Source organism: Cloeon dipterum, chromosome 2 (assembly GCF_949628265.1).
Source record: "Cloeon dipterum chromosome 2, ieCloDipt1.1, whole genome shotgun sequence".
Classification (NCBI taxonomy): Eukaryota; Metazoa; Arthropoda; class Insecta; order Ephemeroptera; family Baetidae; genus Cloeon; species Cloeon dipterum.
This window is the reverse complement of record NC_088787.1, coordinates 20,828,682-20,852,322: the sequence shown is the minus strand read 5'-3', so window position 1 is coordinate 20,852,322 and position 23,641 is coordinate 20,828,682. Positions and strand designations below refer to the sequence as shown.

Below are 23,641 nucleotides of genomic sequence, written 5' to 3'. Positions count from 1 at the left end.
TTCTTTCTTCCCAAGACAGGACTTTAAACTACAAAGTTTGTCATCCCAAGCGAGCTGACATAATTCGCTGCTGCAGCTATGCGTGCATGTATGAACAATAAATCCCCGGGGCGTTTAATTTTTCAAGAAGAATGAGGTGGCGAAATTGAGCCGCTGGTGTTTGCGTTTGCACGCACCGCCGCCATTTTTCTGCTCGCCCGGGTGGCGATGGCAGGTGATCATAACTAACCAGGAGGGGCGAAAATTATTCTCCGCGTCTTACGCGAGCAGGCAACGCGAGAGGAATTAATTACTCGCTTTATTTGCAGCCTTCCAAGCACGGTGCATATAAAATGGCTGCTTTATTCCCTTTATTCGTTGTTCTTATTCTCGCGTCGAATTAAAGTAGGACTAATTAAGCAAAGAGCTGGTGTTTTTCACCCTCTGTAAAGCTGGTTTTGAGTGATTATAGACGCAGATATATTCATGACTCGTTTTCTTAAGAATAGTATATCGCTTTTGTTTAAAAGGCGTTCGTTTGTGAAGATTAACAAAGCGTTTAATTGCTCTACTGTATGTTGCCGTTCAAGTACCGTTTAAATTCACATTTTTCTGTGGAGTAAAAATTTGCAACAAAACAAGGTATTTAAACATTTCGCAAACAATTTTTTGTGAAGACAAGAATAATTTTTGTCACTTGATTAAAGCAGCTGAGTGAGCACCAGCTGATCAGCCGGAGTTGAAATTTGAAAAAAACTTGTTTCCTAAATATAGATTTCTTGAGTTTCGAATTTGGATGTTGTTTTCTGTCATCAATGATTCCAAAATTCAATTTCAACGATAAGACTTTCATTTCCGCTGCGCGTAACACGATTGGAGACGATACAAAATGTTTTGCCAAGTAAATAGACAAGTATCGATTTGCACCATTGGCCCACATTTTCCGCGAGAATTTGGCTGCTGCAACACATACTTTTATTGAAACCAATTCGTTCGGGGCAGAGCGGTGCCTGAATTTATTAAATCTCATAATGTTGCGTTTAATGGGCCATTCTGTATCGGCTCCAAGGAGATGAAATTGCATCGGCAAATTTATGGCCTAGGAATTGCCACATAAAAATATAGCTGCTCCGCCAGGCAGCCACACAAAGAATAATAAGAGCAGAACCAGAGTATGATCTATATAAAAAAATCATGCGCCGGCGCTTCGTAATAGAGGCCAGGCTTCTTCCCCCAAGTGCATCGTTTTTTCTAGGGCTGGGAATTTCAGAGGATTGACAGTTATTTTATTTTATCTGATGCTTAGATGCTTTTGATTTAAGAGTTTGAGCACCAAATTTGCATGTTTTAAGCAATTTTAAGACTTGTGAGACTCTTTTTACCGTCTAAACCCGGTATTTGGGGCCAAAAGCCATCTAACGCTCGATCGAAACATTCTCAAAAAACTTGGAATGAAAAACGGTACTCAAAATTATCTCATTGTTTTGGAGTATTTTTTAATTTGCTTTTTGAAATAAGGAGGAGGCACCGAGCTCGACCAGCATATTTTGCGTTATTGTACAGATGATTTCAAGGGACTGTCCTGCCGAAAATAATTTAAAATTGCCATTCGAATTTGACCGCACCTCATTTTTAATCAGGGTTTATTAATACCCGTTAAAATCCGATCAATTTTATAAAAAAAACACTGCATCGCAAAAGTTGTTTCTTTAATTTAATTTTTATATATGCTCTCTGTCTTGTTTGGCGCGAGATATAATCTTAAATACGGGAAATTTGTGATAGACTAAAAAAATTGGTTGAATTTTCCATTCCTTATTTTTATCTGAATACTATTGGGTTGATTTTGCGCATTGAAATGGATAACCCTTTTTAGAAGCTGAAAAGAGCCTTCTCTATTTTTATCGAGGATGTCATCTAAAATTCCCAACCCGATAGTTAGAATCTAAATCTGATTAAGTTAGCAACGACAGAGATTATCGAGACGCAAAAAAAGATTTTAGAGACTAATGTTCTTGGAATAATCTTGTAAATCCACTCGTTCGACAAGATGCAGAGTAGGCACATTGTGTTCGTGGTTGCTGCTCTGTCAGCGTGCGTTGCCTCGGTATCGGTACATGACTTGTTTGTTTCTGTTCCACAAAACAAAATAAAACAGTCAAATTTCCCAGGTGGCTCCACCAGGAAACTCCGTCACCATCGGCGGAGAGGATTTTTTAATTTTCTTCGACACGCAGGTGGCGAGGAACGATTCGGTGCTATTGTGTGTCGCGCGAAATTCAACCCTGGTGTCATTCGACCGGCCTGGCAGATACGAGGCCATCACCAACTGGAGCTTTTCCAATGGCAAGATATAAACACTTTCACCACCGAATAACGACTGATTCGAAAAAATAGATATGTACGGGCAAACGTACTGGACCGACGCCTATAGGCCAGCAAACTCGAAGGAATGGCTTTGGGAAAACAGCGGTGAACGGATAAACGAGTTTCCCTGGGGTCTGCAGCAGCCCGATTTGGAGAACAGCACCGACCCACTTTGCATCTTCGTTTCGGGCTACTGGGGAGGATTCTTTGACGACGACTGCTCGGCAATTGCAACATTTGTAATTTGCCAAGAACAAAAATGGAATAATCAAACAAAATAAAACCATCAAGGAAACCCTTGCATGCCTTTTGAGTTTAAAAAAATTTTTGTTACCAACGCGTATAATTTTCCAGGCAAACATGAAAAATGAATCCTAATTTTAATTTCTGGAACAATTTTGTTCTTTACACTTACCTTGTGTAAAAATTTTTGGAAAGGAGAAAAATCGATTCAAATGCCCTTTTATTTTAAATAAATCGTGATGCATTTTGATTAAATTATAATCCCTATTAGACACAGGAAATCTACTAGCGGGTTATTTCTAAATTTGAACAAAATGGTACAAATGTTATGCTCCAGTTTAATGTATGCAATATAAGAGTCAACAGAAAATGATGTTTTTGTGTATCAAAATGTGATTTGTACTGTGGATTATAGTATAAATAAATAATTGCAAATTAAATTCGACCATTAAATTCAATTACAGTTTTTGCTGAGCGTTCTCATGATGATTACGACGGCTACATACTCATGACTTGTGTTTTTGCTCAAGTAAAAAGCGCCGGCCACTTAAGACCGGAATGCAATGATTTGCAGATCCAACGGACTGATAAAGAAGATTATCGGGCGCAGCGCAATGCATATAAAAATTGTCGAGAGACGCTTACGATCATCATAAAAGATGCAGGGCGGGCGTATCGCACTGCTTTTATTAGCAGCTTCCCTTGGCGCCTCAGCGGTAAAATTTTTATATTTTTCTTAAGATTAGCATTTTGAAAGCGAGATTTTTCAGCTGCCGGTGGAAAGAGAGACGGAGATCATAAACATCAATGGCGAGGAATACCTACTGTCCAACGTGCCGATGACGAGGCACGAGTCAATGGCGTTTTGCGCTTCACGAAACATGAGCCTGTTGTCTTTCGACCGGCCTGGAAGATACGAAGACCTCTACTTCTGGTCCTGGGAAACAGGTTCGAAAGGCCATAAGGCCGTGGGTACCAGGGTTTAGAAAAGGGCGATTGATTGACAAAATAATGCAAAATTTTTAACTATACCATTTCATTTAATATTCAGACAAAAAAAATCAATCTCCCATTCTGCTAACATGCACAGACCGACATGACTCTATGTCTTAGTCTCACCTAAAAACTCTTTCGTTATCTTGGCTTTAAATTTGCAATTATTCGATAATTTTGTCATGATTGGAATAAGAAATTAATAAATCCCTCATATGGTCTGGAAAAACCGGACTCACAAATAATGTGCAAACCCTGAAGAATATGAGTCATAAAACAATATTATTCCCGTAGGTTGGAGCTCAGCAATCTTCTGGACGAGCGCCCTTCGAGAGGAAGGGCAGAAAAAGTGGATTTGGGAAACGAGTGGCGAGCAAATCACCGACTTCCACTGGGGCCTGCAGCAGCCCGAGCTGGCCAACAATTACTCAAGACAGTGTTTCTTCTTCTGGCCCTACTTTGGAGGAAACTTCGACGAGCTGTGCACCGAGACTAACTCGTCCTCGGCCACGGCCAGCTTCTGCCAGCACCGTTGATTTACGGAAAATGATTGTGGAAGCGAGATAAGTGAATAATAAAGGACAAAAGACGCAGCGGTGGGCTTGCATATGTCGACCACCTTGGCAGGGAAAAATTAAGCAGCATTTGCGTCAGCATCAATCAGCGCGTCGGCGCATTTTTCTAGCCTTTTATGAGCTTTTTATTCGAGCTCCGGCTGCGTTTTATTATGGGAAGAGCCGAGTTTTTCCACTTTTGAGACGGACGCCGGTCAGCATTGGAATTTACTGCCCAGGCTTCCAGCTTTTTGTAGTCTCCCGAGCATAATTTTGACACCTAGTCCCATGTATTATGCATGGGACCACGGCCAGCGCACCAAGGATGTTAATTTACGCGTAAAGACCCGAATTAATGGCTCATAATTGGCGTGAAAAAGTGGCCACGTAATTGCACGTGACACATACAAGAGCAGGCCGAGGTTTATGAATTTTATGCGCGCACCGCTACAGAGCATAAATTTGTTTAATTCAACCGCGTGCTATTATTATTACACACGCGTCCCAAGAGGCGCATTGTGCTCCACTCAGAGCATAAATTTGAATTCTGCGTCGACGGAGAATTTTCAAATAATTCATATTATCAGAAAGGTTCGCAACCAAAATAAGAAGAGATTTATTTCCTCACTGTTTATTTTGCGTTAAAACGGTAAAAATGAAAAATATATACCAGTCCATGGGATGGTGAAATTTAAAATGATTTAGTTGGGAGCGAAAAAGCACAGCAAAAAGGCTCAACTCGTATTTTTTTGGGAGAAAAGTACGTGTTTTTTTAGTTACTTGAGTTGGGTACGTTAAACAGATGAATTTAAATTAAAATAAGCAAAACATTTTATATTTGGTTTTAATCGAATTTAGACGGTTTAAGGGCAAAAAATATGGGAAGGGAAATTCCCCTTCAATATTATTTTTGAACACAAAATATAGGTTAAGCTAGGCTTAATTTAAAGCATTTGTTACCGATTACAAAACAAAAAAAAAATGGAAAAAGGCTATAAAACGATAAGAAATAGTGATTTGGAGTACAATATTTCTGAATTTCTCATTAATGGAAACTAGAATACAGTCAATTTCATTTTGTAAGATTTTACTAAACCAAGTGGTTAAAGAAGTGAAACTACTTGTAAATTTATTGGAAAAATATTAAAAAATTGCAATAATTACAACTCTCTTGTATAAAGTAAAAACTTGAATAAAGTTGATTTTTTAATTTTGTTATTTTCGGTAAATTCAAAATATTTTATTGCTTCGAGGAAATTGTAGAAGGGGGTGGTGGTTTAAAGGGGTGAGGGAAATCACACCTACATCCTTCAGATGGTCAAGGGTGATCGAGACGAGTTTAACAGTGTGCAGTTTTTGCAACCTGATGATTTGATTCCGGGATTTGGAGCTTGCTATATTTGCAAAGCAGGATAGGGTAGAAAAATCGCGTTTTTTCATGTTTTGAAGTGGACTTTCTCAAGAGAGAGAAAGAGAGAAAAAACTGAAATTTTCATAAATGTCATGGGGCAACCTTTGGACAATATCCTTAGCTCATGTTTAAAATTTTAATTAAAAAATAGCAGTGTGTCCATATCTATTCAGTGTGAATTTATGTTAAATGCTACTAAAAGCAAAACAAATTATTAATTTATTGGATTATAAGGTGAAGATAACTAATGAGCAATCTTGCAACGCAAGAGAGGAAACACGTTGCTATTTTCGGTCTAAAACAAACCGGCACTTCGTGCTGATATTTTTTCTGGCGGCCAAGTCACGCCTCGTGTAGAGTGAAGATGTTTCGCTTGCAAGAAAGTGCTGCGGTGTCGGTCGCACACAATGAGAAAGAAAAAGAAGAGGAATTGCTGCAGACGCGCAGAGTGGAGCAACGAAAGGTTATATTCGATTCAGACTCTGGGTTGTCGGCCCCCCGCCGCACTCGCCATTGCTCGGCTGATGCAATTGAGAGTTAAGACGTTGTGGGTTTTGCGCTGTGTTCGTGTAATCAAATGCAAATTGTTGCGTTCGCCGCCAACTTGCTGAATGAATAAATAGCCTTGTGTCAAAGGATTGCAAGTGCAATTCTTCAAAACGATAAAAAGGAAAATAATGTGCTTCAGAGTTCGAATAAAGGACATAAAGTCACGCAGTAAAATGTAAATTAAATCAGACAATGTTGACGCGAATCGATCTCGCAGCTCTTTTATTCGCATGGAGCAGCGATGACGAGGCGCTAAAAGCAACGCCACAAAGAATAAATTAGCAAATGGATCGCGCAGCAGAGAAAGGCAATTTCACGCGCAGTTTGACGTGCGTGTTTCTCACTCGCACATTGATTGCTATTCAAATATCGCGCCCAGTTTGATTGAATCGAGCAAAACAATCGAGCAAATTAATTCCCGTTTTGCTTTTGACAGACTGCGAAACAATTACCGCGACCTTTCCATGCCCGAGTGCACGACCGGCTGGGCCAATTGTTTCTGACCACTGTGCTGTTGATTTTCCAAACAATAAATGTTGATATAATTAAAGCAAAAAAATCAATCTATCAGTTTTGCCAGCAGAGAAGAAAAAAGTTTTCTCCGGCATCTGGTGAATTGTTCTCCGCCACCAAGCCGCGAAATGCTGAAAGTTTCCTTCTCGCCTGCTCTTTCCACTTGCCGGCGCTTTTGAAACGGAAACGGCAAACTTCTGCCCTCCCACATTTAAGCACACAAAAACTTTTCATCCGAGTCCATTAGAAACGATCCTGTTAATCAGTAAGATATCCGATGAATGCTGATTTTTATTTTAAACTCTCAACAAAGTGCATGCAAAGAATAGTCGTGTGTCCACGCAATAAATAGCATTGTAAATCGGTAATTTTTAAGGGTGGGGTGAGTTAGAGGTTGATAAGGGAGGGTGTGTAAAATTTAAAACCAATGCGTGGAAGTGATTACAAATATTCAGGGCCAGCGGTGGTGCAAAAATCGCTGGAAATATTGATGAATTTCTTTCAGACGAAGAGTGCGGAGGAGGGATGAAAAAGGTGGAGTTTATTACGTTAAAACTGCATTGGCTCATCCGGGGGCATCAAGGCGAGTTAAGCGGTATGTTAGATTTTGTATTTCTAACCAGCAGAAGCTGAGATCTCGCGGGCACGTGATATTTCAATTTTTGACCTAAGGCCAGGATTCGACGTTTGACCCGAAATATCTCAAAAATAGGTAGATAGAAGATATTACAATTTTCAAAAATCATTAACCAGAAAAATGTACATAGTCAAATTCATTTAAATTAACGCCGAGACCGCCCTATCACAAGTTTGAGGGAAAACTTTTTAATAATTCATAATCCGTTCTGTGTCAGGATTAATTTAAATCAGTCGCTTGTATCATATTTTGAAATTTTCTTCGGTTTCAAAATTACCAATAACTAATCATGTTGCAAACAAAATTTAATTTATAATGAAAATCATTTTACAAAACCAGGTAGGAAATTGAATATTCATCAACACTCGTGGGCACACTCGCCGCGAAGGGCTATAATTTTGTTTTAATAGCGAGGAATTCGTCGGCTCGAGGAGAGAAAAGTAAACACTGCGCGTTTTTCGTCGGGGCCTACGTTTATGATCAAATTTGATAAAGCAATAAATTAAGTCACGGCGAACAACAACACAACAATGCGGCGGCTGATGAAGCGGCTCACGATATAAATTGGACACATGATTAATTGCGTCCGATGCTCACGCGAAATTGCTTCGGCGTTTGATTGATATTACTCACGTGCTTATGTGCTCCGGTGTCACTTGGCCCGTATGCGACCTGCCTAATGCGAAATCGATGACCTGTTCATTCCGGAAGAGGAGCACCGAAAAAGTGCGCACGCTGCAGATAAATCTGTTTTTAAGGCGCCCGCATATTTCACTTGGGAGTGCAATATTCAACTTTCTCTTCAGAAAGCGGTTTTATTACACAAATTTATCTTCATGAAACATTATCCCTTACCATTAAATCTGCCACTGGGATTTTGCAACGGTTTCATCTTTATTGTAATAAATAAAAAAGCAATATATTCGTGCGAATTTTGAATTATTTTCCAATTTAAATTTAGTGTTGTCGAACAACGCTTATAATTCCACGCTCCCATATTGCTGCTCCAATATTGACTTCAATCTTCCGAAATAAACATGACAGTTTGCGAAATCCGACAACTTTTCCATTATGTTCAAATTTACGTAAGAATCTCATAACCCCTCCTCCCATTCTTTTGTTTGTTCTGTTTAACATCGCCGAGAAGCAATTTCAGCAAATTAAAATCGCCAGCTTTGAAAATAATGAGGCGCAGAGATCGCTCCGGCGCGAAAATCCTCTTTCTATGTGTTCGTGTACAGCGTTCATTTATTTTCCTCTCAACACACATATTCTCAGGCAAGAAAGGGATGAGCAAGGAACTACATTATTGGGCTGAACATGCGGTGCGTATATTACCTCGCAGCATGTAATTTTACCTTAATTGCTTCGAGTCATTTGATGCAAAAATTACAAGCTACGACGTGAAAATAAAAAATCGAAATGTGTCGAGCGAGCAATTTGCGAACAGTTGCGATAAATCTGCCGAATAGTGAGCATCGTGGGCTTTAATTTCCCCCTAATATAGTTTTGGAAGATTTGTTTTGCTCCAATAATCACGGGCGTAATTAATAGTTTAGCCGCAGAAATTGTCGTCCGCAGGCTGCTCTCCTTCAGGTAGGTCCGCGCTGCTCTGAATGTGAATTATTTTTTTCGTTCCGATATATGTCCACAAGAAACGCAGCAGGGAATTCTCTTGCCGATGAGAAATGCAATTAATTGGCCGCCGCGCTCAATTAAACTGACATTAAAAATAAATGCACTCGTTTTCTCGTGCATGTAAATTCCGTGCCTGCAGAAAGGTCACTCGGAGCAGCAGGAATTCCTGTACGCTTATTGACACATCCTTTTTATTCTTTTGTGAATCTGCATGCACATTAAAATTCCCGACTTTCCTTCGCATTCTCCCCGTCGAGCGTAATTATTTATGCGAAATTAATAAAGCTTCGAAGGGCGTTTTCCATTCTTCGGGGAGAAATAAATATTCTTTGTTGCAGAAAATCGCGTGTAAGTTTGTCATTACACGCACTTGCATGCACCATTGCAGCACTACATCTTGATTACACGCTCTGCCGACCATTGCTAACACATCACGTTAAACCAACGTGTTTATGTGCTTTGACCGACCAGAGTTTGTTTGAAAGTCGAAACACGAACGGGCATCATTTCGAATAAATAAAGGCCTCGCAACAGGATGAAAGCGAAAGACTGCGCGACTCGTTTCATTATTTTATGAGAATCCAACTTTGCGGCCGTAAAATTTATCATTACCTGTGCTGTGTGTGTATGTGTGCCACGAGCAAGCCAATGCGAATGAGAAGCACAGGCTTATCTCACTCAGAGGATTCTTTTATGGAGCGCCGCCTGGTATAATCGCGTAATAAACGCACGCGCACTTTACGAGACCGCTCGGGTAAATAGCCCTCTTGAATCTTCCTCGCAAGGGAGGTTGGCAAACTTGTAAGTTAAACGCCAAAGTTAAAGAGTACAAAGTTTAAGTATAATGAATTAGCTTATCGCGTCAATCTAAAATCAAAAATCTAGGGAAAATCTAATCAATTTGTTTTTTGTTTCAGATAAGACTCGCCCAAGAACAATTAATTTTTGGCAACGAGGAGAGTTACTGTACCAGCCTCTAAACCACTTTGAAAAGATGTTATTCAAAAGCTTTCTGGCAATTGGAGGAACGTTCCTTTTTGTTCAGGTATTGTAATTTATTTTTAACCCTGAACAAAATTTTAATCAAAATGTTTACAGGCATTTTCCCTCTCTGGCCGAGGTTTGTACTTAATTTTCCGTCAAAATGACATTTTTTGTGATTAAATATTTATAATTTTTCCAGTTTCGTTCAAAGAATTGGTGACTATCAACGGAACCGAATATTACATTGACAGCAACGGTTTCACCACGAGTGATGCCAAACTCACGTGCAATTCAATGAACATGAGCCTAATTTCGTTCGATGAGCCAAGCGAGTACCAAACTATCCAGGACTGGCTTTTGCAGAACAGTACGTTTAATTCAAACAAACTCAATAATCCCCAATTCTAATCGAATTTAAACTCAAAAGACCTTCAAACCCCCTGGTTTTGGACGAGTGGAATCAGATCCGTGAATTCCGAAACTTGGATTTGGGGGTCTACTGGGGAGAACATCACCGACTTCACCTGGGCAGCTGGTCAGCCAGATATAAATCCTGGGCAGTTTGACACGTGCATCGATTTCCGTGCAGATAGCCAGGGCTGGGAAGATGACGAATGCTCCATCTACCTTTTTGGCATTATTTGTGAATAAAATTTCGTTAAAACAACAGTAACAAATATTTTTGGCGTAATTCACTCATGAAAATACACTCGTATTCCTAAAATGGTCTCTATTATAATTTTATAAGTTTAAACTATATTTTATGGGATTAATGGAATACGCAAATTATTTAGTCTGGTTTGCTTTCAGAATGTGAAAAAAGGAACATAAATATTCAAATTTCATAAAGAATTACAAAATCTAATCATGAGAGGTCTGTGTTGAGCAACCATAATAAAGATAAAGATCGTCACCGAATCTGTGTATGAACGAGAACTCAAGTGCATTTAAAAAAAAATTAGCCAAATATTTTTTGCTGAATGCTGAACTGATTGACTGATTTTATTTTTCCCTCTGTTATGTATCAAAACAAAAAATGCTTTGTTATGTTTTTGTTGTGTTCTGATTGTGGGGATGTATGGGGCATAGTTTCTATGCTGATCCGCAATAAAATCACTATGAATCTTAAGATAAGATTTCGTTTGTACCCTTTGTACCCTGGAATCAATACAAAAAGCAAAGAAATTCCGATATTGATTTAGTTTGGCACGTATACCTCTTAAAATGCTTCAAAAAAGTTTGATACTCCTTGGGACTGCATTCCTGATCGTGCAGGTAAGAGACATAATATACTTAAAAAAACAATGTTATTACAACTTTTAAAATATTATAATCAAAAAGGTGACGTCTTTTTCAACCAAGGGTTCGCCAAAGAGTGAGTGTTCATTATTGGCATTAGTAAAAACGGTAATCTATTTTAATATTCAGGTCTGCTTAGAGAATACGTGACTATCAATGGAACCGAATACTACATTGACAACTTTGGCGTTTCCAGAGATGAAGCTAAAGCCGACTGCGACTCCAGAAACATGACTCTTCTGGCTTTCGACGAGCCAAACGAATGGGAAAATGCACGTGTTTGGCTGCTATTTAATGGTAGAAAAAACTCAGCAGTTGCTCCGAAAACAAACAACACAAAAACTCATGTTTTAAGGCTACGATTGGGACTGGTTCTGGACAAGTGCAATTAGGCACGTCAACTCAACCACTTGGATCTGGGAGTCGACTGGAGAGGAAGTGACCGAATTTTTCTGGGGAGCTGATCAGCCAGACATCACGCCAGGAGAGTTGGAGACCTGTTTGGACTTCCGTGTGAGGAACGGTGGCTGGGATGATGACGATTGCTCTATTTATTTGTTAGGCTTTATTTGCGAATAAAACTTAAACCAAAAATTTACACAAAAATTAGTGTTGATTATTATCAGCATTAATGCCATTCGCCAAATGTTTTGGCTTAATCTATGAAAATGAATAGTAAAATTTGACGGAATTTCCAAATATCACATTGACTGGCAGCAAAAGTTGTGATTAAAACTTAATCATCTGGGGATTTTTATGCCTAACATAACAAAGTGATAAGATTTCTGTTGCATTGATATAAGAACGACCGAAAATAAGTTCGTCAATTACACGCTCAGAAATGCTTGGCAAAAGTGTGATTCTCCTTGGGGTTGCATTCCTGTTTTTGCAGGTAGTATATACATGCGATAGCTTTTTTTAAATTGAATTTAAAAACGCTAATTTTGCACAGGTTGCATCCGCACCAACAAACGACTCGTCGAAAAGTAGGGAGATTAAATTTTGATTGTTTAAATTGTGATAAGAATCAATTTTGAAGCTTTGACCAGGGGCTACGTAAACATCGATGGAAAAGAATATTACGTAGAATATGGCATTCAAACGAGAGCAGATTCCAAATTCATGTGTGAATTCAGGAACATGAAACTTATTTCTTTTGACGAACCCAATCAATATCAAAGCGTCTCAAATTGGCTAATATCTACCGGTATGCAAACTCAAGTTAACTGAAATCAATTAATTCTAAAGCTAAATTGTAGGCTCAGAATTTGACTACTTTTGGACAAGTGGAATCAAACGCGAGGGCTCGACGACCTGGACCTGGGAATCGACTGGACAGACCATATCCGACTTTATCTGGGGATTCAATCAACCAACTATCACGTCAGGAATTGAAACATATTTGTGTTTCCGACCAAGTGACGGTGGATGGGATGATGTCGATTCTCCCGACTATTACCTGGGCTCGATTTGCGAATAAGAAAGACATATTTACTGTTAACGATTTTAATAAAAAAACAATCCTTCTCTGCTGCTTATAGATTTTAAAACGTCTCATCAAAGACGGAAAGAATAATTTCCGAGATATAAGGGCAATTATTTATCATGCACCACACCTGCTTGGCTCTATTTTACATAGATTGTGATTACTCAAATTAAAAAGAACCTTGAATTGAATACTGACAGTTAAAAACTTATTTAATATCTACATAACATCGGTTGATTTTGTTCAAATGATATGATAAGGTTTTCTGTCAACCATATATATTGCCATAAATACAGGGTCAAGCATGAGATAAGATTATTATACTCTGGAACAATGCCTCAGAAAGGTATTTTTCTTCTTGCTGCAATATTCCTGTTCGTGCAGGTAAGAACGCATATTAGCGGTGAAAATATATAATATGTGTTCTCGTGACTTTTATAGGCTGCATATGTTTCTGCAGATGAGTCGTCAAAAAGTGAGACATTTTTATTTTTGATCAGCAACACTCTCTGACGTCTAATAATTGGATTTAGATTTGGTTGAGGGCGGGTACGTGAGTATTAATGGCTCCGATTATTACATCGAACTCTTTGGCCGATCCAGAGCAGATGCAACATTCAACTGCGAGTTGAAAAATATGACTCTCGTATCGTTCTACGATACCAGTGAATGGCAAAACATTCGAGAGTGGCTTGTCTTCAACGGTTCGCGAATTTACTTTAATGTTAAAACCTAACTAACTCAATTAAAATAATAGGATACGAATTTTACTGGTTCTGGACAAGTGCAATCCGACACAAAAACTCAATTACATGGATCTGGGAATCAAATGGAGAATTGGTCACTGGATTCTACTGGGGATTTGGCCAACCAGATATCCCGCAAGGAGAGTCCGAAACCTACATGTATTTTCGCCCTTGGAGTGGTGGCTGGGATGACGGTGACTCTCCAAACCTTTCGCTGAGCTCGATTTGCGAATATGAATGATGTTTTCTAAACTTAACAAACTTTTTTAGTTTTATGAGAAAACTGCCTTATGAAATACAAGTTCTAATAAAATGCAAGCAAGTAAGGCACACAAAAATTCCTGGCAACTTTTTAATGAAATCACTTTTAATTGGTAGAATCCCGAATGTTGGGTGGACGGAAATTTCGTGCATAATACAAAAATTGCATTCTATATGTATAAACATTAAAAAAATCAATTTTTAGGAAGGAAAAAGAGTAACGATAAAGAAGTGATTTATTTATCAATAAGAAGGCCATCTGTTGGTGCGTTTAAGACCGGGGAGAAGTAACACGCCACCCATACACACACTGCGGCTATTTTAAGAGTTTTGTTTAAAACCAAACCTCTCCTGCTAGAAAGTGCGTTGCGACTATTCATTCCCATTTTGCGAGAGGCCGCAGAACCGTGGAAACTTTTACAGTCCGTGCTTATCTAACGGCAGGACAGGTAAGTTTGTTCGCAAACCTGATACGATGGTAATTGATTTTGTAAATTTGAATTTCTTTTTTGGTTCATTTGTATTTTAGTGGTGGATGCCGCTTTCATACAAAGACTAAAACTAACTCAGAATTATAATTTTCGTGACAGTATGCGTACGGCGTCTAAAATGAAAAACAAAACCAAAATAAATTACCAGAGTTTAAAACCAATAATTAAAGTAGTAAAGTCAGTAAAGAATGTTGCAAATTTCATCATTTGAAAAAAAACACAACAATATTCAGATATTGAAATTTGTTAACAAAACAGTATGGATAGCCAATTATGTTTTCCAGTTAGAACTAAAGATGTGATTTACGCAATCAGATATTTTCCTTGAAAGCCGTTGCTGTGCCCAAGTGCTGAATGGCCGTTAATCAAAAAATATATTGAGCCTGTCTCGCTCACGAGCAGGTTTTGCGACTTGGCTTTTGCATCTTGCAGTTGAAATACATTACTATACATAGTGGACAAGGAAGTATGATGCCGTTTTACGCGAGGTTCTTCAAACTTACGCACCGTCTGAAACCATCCTCTCAGCCATAAAGCTGAATGTTTTATTTAATGTTCGTTTAGCCGGCGCCAGCAAAAACTTCGATCCGAAAATTGCAACAAAGATGTCCCTTTGACAAATTCGTCGGGGTTCTGTAAAAACACTGGTTTAATAATAAATACGGCCTCGAGCGACTAAATTTTTAGCCAAACAAAAAGCAAGCATCAAAAAGCGCCGGCCGGAGAACCGGTAATTGAAAGCGGAAGGTTGCGAAAAAGCGTACAATTTGCTGGGCACACATATTTGCACATTAATCAATCTCTCACTGGCGCGGCCATGTTTGGGCAAAACTGGATTGCGCAACAATTAGCATTTTACAGCGGTCGCCGCGTGCAACTGAAAAAAGACAACCTGCCAAAGGTGACGAATTGATGCCGCGGACAGAAGTGTAACGAATGTAAGAATCGACTGCTCCTTCCTTTTCCACTGAAACTTCATTAAAAGTAGAATTTACAGAGCAGTGGAATGCTGGAAACTTTAAAAAGTAACGACCAGTTTCGCTCTCAGCATACAGATATGATCCGAAAACGTGATGTGTATAAATCTCGGCTGGCGAAATGAAAATATTGCTTCGTTTCGACTTGTTTGTTTTATAAAACCGGGCATGCGGAGTAGAGCGGGTCTCGAACAACGCTCGAGTAATTAGGAGAACCAAATTAGGAGCTTGTTGGCAGGAGAGCAGGCTACACCGCGAATTTAGAGTTATGAATTTTCAGTGTTATAGTTCTCAAAAAGCAGGCACATAAAGATGCTTATCTTAGGAGAGAGGGGCGAAAAACCACGAAGAGAAATTAAAAAACATTAGCTGCGGTGCGCCGGGAAATAAAGGAGTTTGTGACCTTTCTCGGTCGTAATTCGTATCGGCTTTATAGACAGGCCGACACTTTTACGAGCGCTTTAAGCAGGCCCATTATATGCCGCCGCGGCAAAGTTACACATCATCGCTCCTACCCGGGTTTTAATTTTCGCTCTCTCGCGCGAGAATGATACCGACGCGTTTGATTTTATTTACTGCTTTGCACGATAGCACGCACACACGCCGGACCTTTTTATTTGCGCTGTGCAAACGTGGCATCAGCCAGCAAAATTCGGGGAATAATATCGCCAATGATTGTGTTTGCGGTTGATGCAGCTCATTTTGATACGTAATTTATTCAAAAGGGAAATATTAATTTGATAAATTAAAAATAAATTGAAATTAGTGAGCAATTAGTGCATGACGGTCGATGTTGACCGATGGAGAGGTTGTGTGCGTGTGCGTTTATTCAATTATCACTCTGGATGCGTGGCGACCGATTTGCTGCTCACCTCACTTCAGCTGCAGTACTTGCTCTGCTGTGAAACCAGTCTTTCTTGCAAGATGACCTCATCCGTTATACTTGTAACTTGAATAAAAAATTCTTGAGGATGGTATAAAATATTTTTCCGATGCTTTATTGTCATTGGATTAATAAATAGGTCTGTGAATTTTTATATTATTTTTAATTGTGGGTTCTATGCTGATTCCGATTCAATTTAGAAGGTCTTTAAAATACCACAATTGACGTGCATTTGACTCCTAGTTTGGTATTATTCTAGACAAATTGTCATTTTCGTCGATTTTTTAAGAAAAGTTTTATTTTTTATGAATAAGTTACATAAAAGAATAATTTTTAGGAATTTCAATGGCACAGGTTCCAAAAGGTTTCTACGAGTTCCAAAATCTTCGTATATTTTCCAAAACTGAATTATCAAGATGGAGCACATGGAAAGCACTTTTTATGTAAATATAAGTCTTCAAAATATTTTACAAGCTTATTTCAATTTGAAAAGTAAAATAAATTAATTTACTGACTGTGTCAGACACTTCAATTCAATTCGAAATAATTTTCATATGATATTTTTGTAAAATTTATTGAACCTTCTTTAATATGTAGAATTAGCTAGATTTTGTATATCTTCTTAGAAAATTAGATTTATTTATTTTATTATTTTTACAACTTGGTTAATGTGACATATCATTGCAGAGTTCTAACATCAAGGCTTTAAAGGATTTAAATATTTGCAATTAAATAAAATTGTAGAAAATAGTATTTCTGATACAAGCAGGAAATCAGAAATAACGGATCTGATTTCAGCAATAAAACACAATTATTCGGATGATTAAAATGTTAGCTGACGGTTAAGCCAGTTTAATATTTACTACAAGTTTCCAAAATATCAATTTTATGGGTATATTAATTTTGGCAATTTGTCGGGAATGAAAGCAGGGAATAACAGCACCAAACTCTATTGAAACTAACCGTAAATGTAGTTTTTGATTAATTGACATCGCTAATGGATAGCCCGAATTCCCCAGTGATTTGAGCTATACACTGAATTAAAAATATTTTCCTTTCTATACATCTACCAAGGGATTTAGTTAATTTTTTCATTGCTTGTACAAAAAATATCATTTTATGCTTTGAACTTCAGTGTCCTGTTATATTTTAGCGAGCAACGGTGGTCCTAATTAATTGGGACTGTCAGGGGCACTCGTATTTGTCTGCATACAGCTGGACAATATTGATGAGCCCGGCACAAAACGGCCTCATTTGTTTCGGTTATCTGAAACGTCATCTTCGAAACACACACATATAGAGACGACCCCACAAATGGTGCAATTTGTCTGATGTGTGCGAAAGCAAGCTCCTCTCACACGCGACCGGCTTGAATTAATCAAAGGGCCACACATCCTAAATTTTTTCTATATACTCTATCTAAGAAGCAAATCGAATTTCTCTTATGTGATGAGACTACTGCAAAGAAAGAGGGATATGTAATTAGTAATCTAATCAGCTTAATTTTGAAAATTACCCAGTCAGTAAGTAAGTGTATTTTCCTCGTTACATCGTCAGTTTTTGGCACTCTTGCGACATCCAAGTGCACTGAAGGCAAATTCGCAGCAGTTTGGAAATGAGGAGAGGGGTGGGCACGCACATTAATACCCTTTTAGGCGCAAGATTGCGATAAATCTCTTTGTTCGCGTCGCCGACAGCCATTTTTAAAAGCGGCGTTGCGAGAGAGTGCGTGGCGCAATTAATTTTAAAAGCGCCGGAGACAATGTTTTCCCTGAAAATAATGTTGCAGAAAAAAACTTCCATTTTCTTAATTAATGCAGCGTGAGAAAATTTTGAGCGTTAAATTAAAACTAAATTCTGATGTGTTGTTACCACGCGTGAAAAATCGTAATGACAAACCACAAAAAATTCCAACAGAGCGAGATTATTAAATTGTTGGTGGGAATCAAAGCGCGACAGAACTTTATGGGCTGCATGAGAATGTTTTTGCTCCCGAATCAACCACAAATGATGCTGCTGATGTGGATCAAACGCGCGAGCCAAATTGCTTTTCGGGCGGTGCGCATACCATAAGAGTTTGTAGCAGAAGGCTGGCCCACCTGAATGGAAATCTGGCGCCCCGATTCAATTGTTTCCCTCGGCATATTTCCAATTGAATAGCAGGCCGAATGTGCGGTCGAGTAATATTACACACAAGGCTTCTTTTTCACTAGGACGAATTGCGATTGCAGAGGTTCGCCGCAGGCCGCTCCGGATTAATGTGTTTTGAAATTGAACTCGCACACTCTGCGGCATGTAGCTGCGGGTGTGAATATGGAGTTGCGACGGAAATGAGAAGAAAAAAAGGATTCATATCTGACTGGCAGCCGAGCCTTGAAGCTGACACTTTGGGTCACTGGCCTTTCATGCGCAATTTCTTATATTTGGCTCTTGAAGTACGGTGTGAAAACTAAAACAAATTTCTGTAATTGATGAAATGTCACGGGTTGGAAGTCGGAAGACAAAATTTCACCATGCGCGGGAGATGAGAAACTGAGATTTCAAAGTTTTCCAAAATTGTCCCGTGAAACCCGTAAAAACGAATATAATTTAGATTTTTTTGCGCAAACTCTATACTTGTAAGAATACTGATTTCTCGTGTGCATATCGTCGAGGTTACTTGACGTCATGCCAAAATTGTCCTCCTACCCGTCAATAAGTTTCTTAATTTATAATGAGTTGTTTGCTGTTAATCTCTCATAATCTTGTAAAAAGAACGAGAGCAAAGATCCATTGTGTTTACATGCCTCGTGCAAAAACCTCAGTGTCCAGAAACAAATAGCATCTTCAAAGCTCACCAAAAAGCTTTCAGCAATCACTTTGACCCAGAGTGTGTGCTTCTTCACTTTATTTAGTCGAGCGTATCAGATGGGAGTGCATACAACTAAATCGAACAACCGACAAGAAATCAGTCATGCAACAAAAAGAAGTCCAAGGAGTGAGTCATGAAGAAAAAGACAATCAAGCTGATGCCCCCGCGACCTTTTCCGACCAAAGGAGCATTTTATTTGATTGCGCAAGAAAAGACATTCTGGACAAAAGGCTTGTTTGCTGGGCACTCTGCATGCAGGGCTCGCGCCGAAAAGGACGACACTGTTTGCCCACCGAGCAGCAATGAATAACAAATCGCGCAACAATGGGAAAGAAAGGGTCGAGACAGCTCGTAAATCAAAATCGCCGAGAGCCGCGTGTCTCTCGGCTAGTCTATTAGCATATTTCGGGGCTGCAAAAAATTTTAGCTAATGACGCCGCCTGCAGAACAAATGATAAATTTTGCACTCTTGTGTGAGTTATTGCCTTGCAGCATTTTGAATCAAGCTAGAAGATTACGCGGCTGCATAATTTAGGAGGACAGGGGCGGCAAAAAATGTCGTCGGCACGGAATTTATGCCCCGGCAGATTTTGACTACGCGCCGCCGTAAATTCTATCACTTTAAGAGCTGATTTTTAGTTTGAGAGGGACTCTAAAGCAGCTAGAAATTATTCATTCATGGTGCTTAACATGGGTCTGTTGGTAATTTCCCGGCAGAGTGTGTGTGTATTGTATACCTCCAAGTGAACATGCATAATGCGTTAACATTTTAATCGTATTAACACGCGCGCATGTAACGCACCCGCTTCAAAACAGGCACGCTCTGTGTTAATAAAGCCACTCTCTCGCTCGGGTTTTAAATATAATCACTGCAGTGCGCCACGCCAAACATCGGACTCTCTAAAAATTTCAAACATCGTGAATGTGTTTAATATAACAACGGAAACCAAATAATTGATAAAGAGTCATTCAATGACATATTCTTATTCTAAAATGCACATAAATTATCAATTAATTAATATGGAATACATTCAACAGTTACATAAAGTAATCGAACTTTAGAGATGACGAGCAACTCTGATAATGCAAAGAGGAGCGTGGAGAATTTTTTTGACTGTCTCACCGGTGGCAACACACCGAAGAAACCGTTTATTGGTGAGTTTAGTTTTTTTAATCATGTGAGGTTTGGGCAATCGCAACATATTAAAGAAACATTTTATGATTTCAAAACGTCCGATTAATAATCTTGTTCCTAATTAAAATTTAGCAACACAAAACACTAAATTAATTTTAGTGGCTCATGACCTCTAGTAGTTAACTACTAGCAATTATTTAAAATATTGGCAAAAAAATCTATCATAAAATATGTAACCTTTTTCTAGATTCGTCTGACAAAAAAAATGGTTCGTCCCCACTTGATTTGCTCAACGGTTTTCTCTCAGGAATAACTGGAGCAAAACATATTCCTTCTAAGTATAGACATTTTTTCGGATTTGTCCTTTGGATTTTTAGAATGAAAAGTAAAAGAACCATAATTTGCTTTTTAGATATGTGCTACTTACTGCAGAACAACTATCCAGGTCAAGGACAACCACATTTGGCATTCTTTCGGGGGGCCAGTGGCTTTTACGTCTTGATAATGCACACCGTGGCACCCCGTTCAGCCACGTGAACATCAACCCCAAACTCACTAGTATCCCTGATCCGCACTTGCCTTTGCCAGCTGGAGTCACGACTTTAGGCGCCGGTGCTACTAAAATTTGCAACGTGGTAGGAAAAGTGGCTCTACCAATTGCGTTGACAGTGGACACAGTGAGGTAATGGTTTGGTGCATGAACGAGAATGTTATTTAAATAATTTTTGTGCAATATATTTTTAGAGTTGGCTGTGCTATCGGAAAAGATATAAAACAGGGCGATACGTATTGCCATCAAACTGTAAAAACGGTTTCGTCAACAGCATCCTCTTGGGCAGGAGGTTTTGGCGGTGCGTTTGCCGGAAACAGTGTCGGTAGTTTGGTTGGTGAGTTCTATAAAATAATAAAGAATCCACCACCAATTGGGAAATTCATTGCTGTGCTCATAGCTGCCAACAAATTGTGCCAATATTTGTTGCAATTTTTTTTAGTACTTAATTTTTGTTCTCAAATGCAACATTTTGGCGTGTAATGATTTAATTTGACGAGCTGACATGCAATATCAATTCTGCTAATCGTGGTAGAAGCGACTGCGAATTTTTTTGTCTAGATTAACAATTTTTTGAGTTCCCGCCTCAATTGGATGAATCGTATCGTGAAGGGTTGCACCATTTGTTGGCGACTCTTAAAACTAGAGATATTTTCAATCGTAGAATTTTCTCCTGTATAAGCGACTTGAATAAAACTCAAGACACCAGGAACTTTCTTTTAATAATTTAAGATCATAAAAGATGTTAACTAAACAGGTGGAGGCATTGGTGCGTTATTTGGCGGAGTGGGTGCGGCGCCTGGTGCAGCCATTGGTGCGCTTGTTGGCTCCCTGGTTGGTGGTGTCTCAGGTGGAATCGGAGCAGGCATAGCGGCTGAAGCTGTCGTCAATAAACTTACGTACGTAGAGCTGAATTGAAATTCTGGACGGATTAAAACTATTTTATTATTTCTTAAAAAGCGATGTGCACGGCATAGTCAGCATTACAAATAAGGGCCATATCGTCATGACTTCTTCCTTCCCGCCCGAAACCAATGCACACAAGAACGAGTGGCTGCAAGTGGTTCAGTCAGTGGTCCAAACAGCTCTGGAGAATCGCCAAATGTGCGTGATCACCTATCAAACGCCAGAGGAAATTTTCACCGGAAACTACTGTGACTTGCTGGAGCCTCAAGACGTTGAGAGCGAATTCGGCCTGTTCATGTCCAAAGCGACCATAACAAAATCCTTAGTCGAAAAAGCCTGTGACAGTCTGCATTTTTTCTGTTCTTTTTTGGCTTTTGTTGATTGCAATTTCGAGCTGTCCAAATTGGAGAAACTGATTGGGAGCACTGGAGAAAAAATGTCCGAAATTGCGAACGAGTTTATATGCATGAATAGCGACGGAAGTGCACTGTATTGGATTAATCCTCATAATGGTGCAAAACAAGCGGCCAACCTTCTCGCTGAAAATGTGCAACCCATTCTGAGAGTACAGAAGAACAGTTAAATTTTAAGTCAAAGAAATTGAAGACCGCAGTGAATTATACATCGAGAATAAATCATAATGTTGGTTAATTTAATTCCTAATAATATATGCCCATATATTAAAAATAAAACTGGATAATTTCATCCCCTGGTCTCCACTCGATCTGCTTTTAGAATTTTAGAGAGTAATAATATAGGGTACTCAATTAATCTTACTAAAAGAGAACTACACATCCTATAAATGCCTATTCAGATTTCACCTTAATTCTCTTAAATATTTAAATTTCCGAGTTAATCATAAAAAAGTTCCGCGCTTGCTATTCAATGCGAGATCGTTATTAAATTCTTCACAAGTTCACTTTTGGTCCCACTATTCATGGTCATAAATCAACAAAGTAGAACTAAGGAGTTTTCTGCGTTTAATCAAAGGAAAAAGTATCGTAGAGGCTTGGTGCACGTGTTCAATTATTATTCAATTTGTTGATTCTGCTAACAACAAGAGATAGCAACGTGTGCAAATAAATTTATGTTTCTTAACAAATATATATGCAATACATCGTATTTCACCAATTTCTCTTTTCATTTTTGTTTGAAAATTAAACCTGACTAATTAAGACAAAATAACTTAGCTATTTTATTTTACATTTTTGACATCATTTATTATTAATCACATTAACTTTCCCAAGAAAAATCAAAGAGCTGCATCACGCAAAAAAATTGTGAACGGATTAAAAAACCCACAAATTTGACATGTTTAAATTAATTTGAAAAAAATATTAAATAAAGTTTTAAAATAATTTAATCGTTTTTGTGCATTAGTATTTTTTAATATCTATTTAATCCTTTAATCTATTTATTTTGAAACATTTTTTCTAAGAATCGATTTGGCCTGATACGCTTAAGCGGCGATCTCTTATCTCAATAGAAAGAAAAAAATCTGGCTTTTATTTCGAACGGACATTTGTGAAGCGTACGTGTAATTTGCCTAATGATTTATTAGCCTGTGTTCCTCTGAAGCGGCTCCTGATCTCTTTTTATATCTGTGATGGCATTACAATGCCATTAATCTCGGAAACGCCGACATCACTGCTTTATCTCCTCAAGCAACAAAATTTTCTATGTGCGCGCTTTGGACCGGGTGCTATTTTTTAACGGTTCTTCACGTTTAAATATTTCTGTATAATTCCTTGACTAGTAGATAATTGACGTTCCTTGCAAATTCTTCTTGGTTTGTTGGTTGCAAAAATTGAGTAAACCTGCATAGACGGCGAGATTAGATAAAAATTGATAATTTTGCACGGTCGTGATTCTATTTCTATATAATGAGCACTCCCATCAGTTTGGGAGGGAATTCATTCATGCAAACCGGGTGACAAAACCATTCAGGGAACTTCACCGTCAAATATGGCTGGTGTGTCTGGTAAGATTTCAAATACAGTATTTTGGAAAGGTTTTTTCGTCTCACGTATTCGGTGGTTTTTATTTAGTTATTATTATTGAGAGGATTTGACTAAACCCGTTTATTTTTCCACTTAAATTTTTAAATTAATGCAAATTGAGATTGACACAGCGTATGATAAACCGGATCAATGTGTGAACGACGTTGAGACTGGTGGTGAAAAGAAAG

The 23,641-nt window shown here is 38.6% G+C and overlaps 7 protein-coding genes across 10 annotated transcripts in view; 6 read left to right on the top strand and 1 right to left on the bottom strand.

Moving 5' to 3' along the window:
• Window positions 1-23,641, bottom strand: part of LOC135935477 (ly6/PLAUR domain-containing protein 6-like) — a 120,614-nt gene that overhangs the window by 76,427 nt on the left and 20,546 nt on the right. The window lies entirely within an intron of this gene.
• Window positions 3,014-5,099, top strand: LOC135936298 (uncharacterized). The gene is made up of 3 exons (XM_065479059.1): window positions 3,014-3,305; window positions 3,360-3,537; window positions 3,877-5,099. The coding sequence occupies exons 1-3, from the start codon at window positions 3,249-3,251 to the stop codon at window positions 4,116-4,118; spliced, it is 477 nt and encodes a 158-aa protein (XP_065335131.1). The 5' UTR covers window positions 3,014-3,248; the 3' UTR covers window positions 4,119-5,099.
• Window positions 9,787-10,545, top strand: LOC135936112 (uncharacterized). The gene is made up of 4 exons (XM_065478805.1): window positions 9,787-9,929; window positions 9,983-10,004; window positions 10,068-10,235; window positions 10,296-10,545. The coding sequence occupies exons 1-4, from the start codon at window positions 9,879-9,881 to the stop codon at window positions 10,517-10,519; spliced, it is 465 nt and encodes a 154-aa protein (XP_065334877.1). The 5' UTR covers window positions 9,787-9,878; the 3' UTR covers window positions 10,520-10,545.
• LOC135936847 (uncharacterized) lies at window positions 11,039-11,767 on the top strand. The gene is made up of 4 exons (XM_065479831.1): window positions 11,039-11,143; window positions 11,210-11,243; window positions 11,297-11,464; window positions 11,523-11,767. Exons 1-4 carry the CDS (start codon window positions 11,093-11,095, stop codon window positions 11,744-11,746), a joined length of 477 nt encoding a protein of 158 aa, XP_065335903.1. The 5' UTR covers window positions 11,039-11,092; the 3' UTR covers window positions 11,747-11,767.
• LOC135936391 (uncharacterized) lies at window positions 11,955-12,701 on the top strand. Its single transcript, XM_065479186.1, has 4 exons — window positions 11,955-12,059; window positions 12,120-12,153; window positions 12,207-12,374; window positions 12,427-12,701. Exons 1-4 carry the CDS (start codon window positions 12,009-12,011, stop codon window positions 12,645-12,647), a joined length of 474 nt encoding a protein of 157 aa, XP_065335258.1. The 5' UTR covers window positions 11,955-12,008; the 3' UTR covers window positions 12,648-12,701.
• Window positions 12,987-13,640, top strand: LOC135937513 (uncharacterized). Its single transcript, XM_065480665.1, has 3 exons — window positions 12,987-12,999; window positions 13,187-13,357; window positions 13,411-13,640. Exons 1-3 carry the CDS (start codon window positions 12,987-12,989, stop codon window positions 13,638-13,640), a joined length of 414 nt encoding a protein of 137 aa, XP_065336737.1.
• Window positions 19,927-22,628, top strand: LOC135937512 (uncharacterized). The gene is made up of 6 exons (XM_065480664.1): window positions 19,927-20,017; window positions 20,245-20,335; window positions 20,410-20,679; window positions 20,742-20,884; window positions 21,305-21,446; window positions 21,508-22,628. Exons 1-6 carry the CDS (start codon window positions 19,927-19,929, stop codon window positions 22,034-22,036), a joined length of 1,266 nt encoding a protein of 421 aa, XP_065336736.1. The 3' UTR covers window positions 22,037-22,628.

Excerpts from the sequence above, each read along its gene's own strand:
- LOC135936298 (XM_065479059.1), top strand. The coding sequence starts at position 3,249 with ATGCAGGGCGGGCGTATCGCACTGCTTTTATTAGCAGCTTCCCTTGGC. Across the intron at positions 3,306-3,359 it reads CTTCCCTTGGCGCCTCAGCG|CTGCCGGTGGAAAGAGAGAC; the intron begins GTAAAATTTTTA and ends GAGATTTTTCAG. Across the intron at positions 3,538-3,876 it reads CTTCTGGTCCTGGGAAACAG|GTTGGAGCTCAGCAATCTTC; the intron begins GTTCGAAAGGCC and ends TTATTCCCGTAG.
- LOC135936112 (XM_065478805.1), top strand. The coding sequence starts at position 9,879 with ATGTTATTCAAAAGCTTTCTGGCAATTGGAGGAACGTTCCTTTTTGTT. Across the intron at positions 9,930-9,982 it reads GAACGTTCCTTTTTGTTCAG|GCATTTTCCCTCTCTGGCCG; the intron begins GTATTGTAATTT and ends AAATGTTTACAG. Across the intron at positions 10,005-10,067 it reads ATTTTCCCTCTCTGGCCGAG|TTTCGTTCAAAGAATTGGTG; the intron begins GTTTGTACTTAA and ends TAATTTTTCCAG.
- LOC135936847 (XM_065479831.1), top strand. The coding sequence starts at position 11,093 with ATGCTTCAAAAAAGTTTGATACTCCTTGGGACTGCATTCCTGATCGTG. Across the intron at positions 11,144-11,209 it reads CTGCATTCCTGATCGTGCAG|GTGACGTCTTTTTCAACCAA; the intron begins GTAAGAGACATA and ends ATAATCAAAAAG. Across the intron at positions 11,465-11,522 it reads TGTTTGGCTGCTATTTAATG|GCTACGATTGGGACTGGTTC; the intron begins GTAGAAAAAACT and ends TCATGTTTTAAG.
- LOC135936391 (XM_065479186.1), top strand. The coding sequence starts at position 12,009 with ATGCTTGGCAAAAGTGTGATTCTCCTTGGGGTTGCATTCCTGTTTTTG. Across the intron at positions 12,060-12,119 it reads TTGCATTCCTGTTTTTGCAG|GTTGCATCCGCACCAACAAA; the intron begins GTAGTATATACA and ends AATTTTGCACAG. Across the intron at positions 12,375-12,426 it reads AAATTGGCTAATATCTACCG|GCTCAGAATTTGACTACTTT; the intron begins GTATGCAAACTC and ends GCTAAATTGTAG.
- LOC135937513 (XM_065480665.1), top strand. Across the intron at positions 13,358-13,410 it reads AGAGTGGCTTGTCTTCAACG|GATACGAATTTTACTGGTTC; the intron begins GTTCGCGAATTT and ends TTAAAATAATAG.
- LOC135937512 (XM_065480664.1), top strand. The coding sequence starts at position 19,927 with ATGACGAGCAACTCTGATAATGCAAAGAGGAGCGTGGAGAATTTTTTT. Across the intron at positions 20,336-20,409 it reads GCAAAACATATTCCTTCTAA|ATATGTGCTACTTACTGCAG; the intron begins GTATAGACATTT and ends TTTGCTTTTTAG. Across the intron at positions 20,680-20,741 it reads TTGACAGTGGACACAGTGAG|AGTTGGCTGTGCTATCGGAA; the intron begins GTAATGGTTTGG and ends ATATATTTTTAG.